The sequence below is a fragment of the Anopheles marshallii genome, chromosome 2 (assembly GCF_943734725.1).
Source record: "Anopheles marshallii chromosome 2, idAnoMarsDA_429_01, whole genome shotgun sequence".
NCBI lineage: Eukaryota > Metazoa > Arthropoda > Insecta > Diptera > Culicidae > Anopheles > Anopheles marshallii.
This window is the reverse complement of record NC_071326.1, coordinates 38,281,250-38,285,178: the sequence shown is the minus strand read 5'-3', so window position 1 is coordinate 38,285,178 and position 3,929 is coordinate 38,281,250. Positions and strand designations below refer to the sequence as shown.

The following is a 3,929-nucleotide window of genomic DNA, read 5'->3' as shown; positions in this document are numbered from 1 at the left end:
TCGTGTATGAATCATCTTTTATTTTAAAATAAAATAACCAAATAAATACGAATGAAATGTTTACATTGCTTTATCCTTTTTCAACACAAGGCGTAGATCGTTCTTTTGGTCGTATTCAGTGCACGGCATATAAGCGAAAATCAATCACCATCCCGTTTCCGATTTCCAAAACGTGCCATTGCCATTTCGCATGTTTTGGATTAAATAAAACGTTGCCTAAAAAACTGCAGTCCCCAAAAGTGTTGCATTTATTGCCAAATTGGTGGCTACATTGTTCCACTGCAACCGGTTTGAAATAACACGCACAACAAGCTCCGCGACAAGCGTATTGCGATATTTTATTCTCACTTAACCTTTTGGATAGCGCAAAAAACGTACACACACACACACATTTCCGCAATGCATGCTGCGTGGAAATGAAACACAATGGTGCTTGCTCTCATTTAAATTGTCACCTGTAAAGCCACGTGGCGCACGTTCACGCCTTTGCCGTCAAAGTGTTTCTTTTATCTTTAGCACCACCGAACGCGTTTGACACACCGCTGCCGATGAGTTTGGTTTTGTTTTATCACAAACATACCTCCCGGTTGTTGTTTTTTTTTAAAAGGCCAGTTTGCTACGGCATTTGGGGGAATGCTGGAAGGTGGGCACAGTGGGATTGGGAAGCGGAAAAATACATCCCGTAATGGAACACCGTATTCACACTCGCGCACATGAATAAGTGGGAACGTGTGAACCGTTTCCTACCTGGTTAGCAATGAGACGCGACTCTTGTTATCCTGATTCGACGAATGTTGACGCATTGCGAATATCCGCATGCTAGCCATACAAACTGGTGGCAGTGCATGTACGAAGGATGAACAACAAATCCCCGATAGGAAATTAATAAAATCAAAGTACTCTGACACTGCCTGTTTGTGTAAAAGGATGCATACACACATGCCTAAGCGATTGTGCAGTGTTGTGTGTTGCAATGGCATAAATGCAGCTTGCATATCACAATGCATGTTCTCAGAAAGCGTTCAATAAAACCTGGCTCCGCGGCCATACTGAGTTGAGTTGTTGTTTGATTAATCGCATTGTTTTACTGAACTGTTCGAGTCTCGAGGCACGAAGAGGATTAGCGGAGATAGCTGCATAAAGTACCGTGTGGCACCTTCAAATCGGATTACTATCTCCTGCCGTCAGTCTATCATACACCAACAGTTGTCCAAATGGATCTGCTGTTAGTTGTTTACCGATTTTGAGCGGTAATAACAATGCTTCCGGTGGCATTAAGTAGGAATAATAGCATTGAAATGGGTATAATTATTTTTCAACCATTGTGTGCAAGAATGTATGCATTGTACAGACAACCTCGCGGTATTATGCACATATGCACAAAACATTAATTTAATTAAACTAAATAAACTATTTCTTTCAAGTTAATCACAAAACAATAACTGGATTTCGGCTATGTGAGGTTTACAGCGCAATATATAAGCTAGATGAACAACTTTTTACAAATATCACAATAAAAATCTTCGTTCCTACTACTACTTTATCTTATTTTATCTGCCTAAATGCGCATTTCAGATGGTATGGCTTTGTTTTTCTACGATGACGTACACAAAGTACTTTTTTTTAAATAAAATTGTCTACAATATTTGTTGTAATCTAGTGCTCTGGTGTTTGTTAAATGTTCACTGTTTACACTTACATTCGATTAGTTTGGGACATTGTAACACTATTTCCCACGTCATCACGTCGAACTGCTTGGAGCATTTGGCGGTTTTTTACCAAACTTGTATTCGCTACGCAAACTGCTCGGTAGTTCCACGTTAATCGTCGAACTAGCATCGCTCTGCTGCATCTGCTCCGGCCACACTCCGTCGCCCGTGAAGTGGAATTCCAGCTCTACCAGGTACAACGCCAGCGCTAATATCTGCGTTCTGTTTGCCCTGTACAGTTCCACGCCCAGCTCTTCCTGAAGCTTTGGATCAGCGTTTCGCAGTAAGGTGAGTTTTTCTTCTATTCGATTTCTGTAACATTAGAAACGTTGAAGTTAATGGTGGGTCGGGACTCGTTAAAATGCACGTCTACATACAGTGGATAAAGGAGAATGTGGATGTTATTGAAAATATCATCCAGCGTGAACTTCTTCTTCAGTAACTTGTCGACCGTTTCCTGCATTTGTAGCACCGGCACGTGAAACCAGTTGGGATGGCGCTTTATCATTTGTACCGCCGCTTCACCCCGTTCCTTGAATATGTGTTTCAGCACATGACCGGTATCTTTGCCCTTCGTTCTGTCGCAACCTTCGCGAACGTACCTTGGAAATAGAAATGGAATTAGATGTAAGAGCTGCTTCTAAAACAGCTCGCCGTTCGTTTACAATACCTTTCAAAGTTTTGCGAATTACTCGACAGGACGTCTAACGAGGCGCAGCGTACCTTCAGTTGCTGCAAATACTCCAACCGTATGGCGGCCTTCGTATGGTACTGTATCAATCTCAACACGCGTGGATGTTTCATCAGCACCTCAAACTCTTTCACGTGCGATAACCGTTCGAGCCGATGCTCTATGGTACGCGATGAGAGCGTGAATATTGCCAAACATTTCAACACTTCCCTGTCCGGTATGTCCAACTGTTTGAGTATATTACAAACCCGTTTTACCGAACTATGGTTTACCATCGTGATCTTCGGATACTTCGCAATAACTTCCTTCAGCTCCATGCCACTGATCGACGGTACCTCCGTCGGAAAACGCAACAAATTTTCCGGATCGGCATGAAGCAAGTACATGTTGGCGACCAACTTATCGCGACTAAAGTGATAATCGTACTGCAGTATGTCAATTACACGCTGAGTGTGGCCAAAGCTTTTGTGCTTGATTTTCGAGTACGATTTCCACAGTTTTTCGATCTCCGGTGCACCAAAGTCGAGGCGTTTGGTGAGAAATTCGTTGTAGAATGCAATGCGCATATCTTGTAGCTGCGTACGATCGTCCCAGCGAAGGTTCGGTTCCACCGTGCACTCGAACTGACGCTTCAGCTGTTCGTACATGTCCAAATCTTTTGGAATCAAATAGTTGCGCTTTAGAACCATTATACTCTTGCGTATCAGCTTTAGGTAGTTCCCAATGGCGTTCAGTGTAAGGCCCTCCACTAATCCACACTCTCTCAAGATTGTGGTACGGTTTTCAAGCGTAATCAGATGGTTGAAGAGAATGTGGGGTTGCTCAAGGATTTCATCAGGCGTAACATGAACATATTTGAGGTAGGATAGTTTCTTTACCGTTTCTTCCCGGTCCAACTCTAGCAGTGCTGGATTGTTTAACAACCATTTTTGGACCACTCTGTATTCGGCACCTACCGAAAACAAATAGCATGTTTTGTACATATGTGCTAATGCGTGATACAATGCCAATCATCTTACCTATATAGGGCGCATATAACCGAGCAGTATCCGGGCTGGTAGCAATTTCTTTCACCACTTTTGTGCACATAGTGCGGTAAAATATTCGTAAACGAAGCATCGTTTCGTTTCGCAACGCTTCACGGTTAACAGTTTGTTTTCCTTGCCGGCAAAATAAACGTCAAAATCAGCTGACGCTGTGCTGTCGAAATACCAAGCTGTCAAAAATGCTCCAGAGTTGCATTTCGCAATTCGAAAGCGAACTTCGAATCCAATTCGTCTTCAATTTCACCGTTAACGCACATACACAATTGAAGGGTACATCACGCAGACAGATTTTCGTTCATAGAATATATTGTAGCTACTGATGTTTTAAGATAACCTTTACCACGCCGAGCTATGTTTGATGCATAACAGCACAACATATCACAGTTAAACTCATCCGATAGAGAGCGAAATAATTCGTGTTACTCTAAATATCATCTACCAGGGATAGTTATCTTAACAAGGTGGGTAAACACAAAAGGGTAC

General features: G+C 42.4%; 1 protein-coding gene across 1 annotated transcript; it reads right to left on the bottom strand.

Annotated features, from left to right (window-relative positions):
• Window positions 1-1,741: 1,741 nt before the first annotated feature.
• Window positions 1,742-3,519, bottom strand: LOC128708567 (transcription termination factor 5, mitochondrial). The gene is made up of 4 exons (XM_053803546.1): window positions 3,420-3,519; window positions 2,380-3,352; window positions 2,087-2,311; window positions 1,742-2,021 (listed from the first exon to the last, which is right to left on the bottom strand). The coding sequence occupies exons 1-4, from the start codon at window positions 3,517-3,519 to the stop codon at window positions 1,742-1,744; spliced, it is 1,578 nt and encodes a 525-aa protein (XP_053659521.1).
• Window positions 3,520-3,929: the final 410 nt, after the last annotated feature.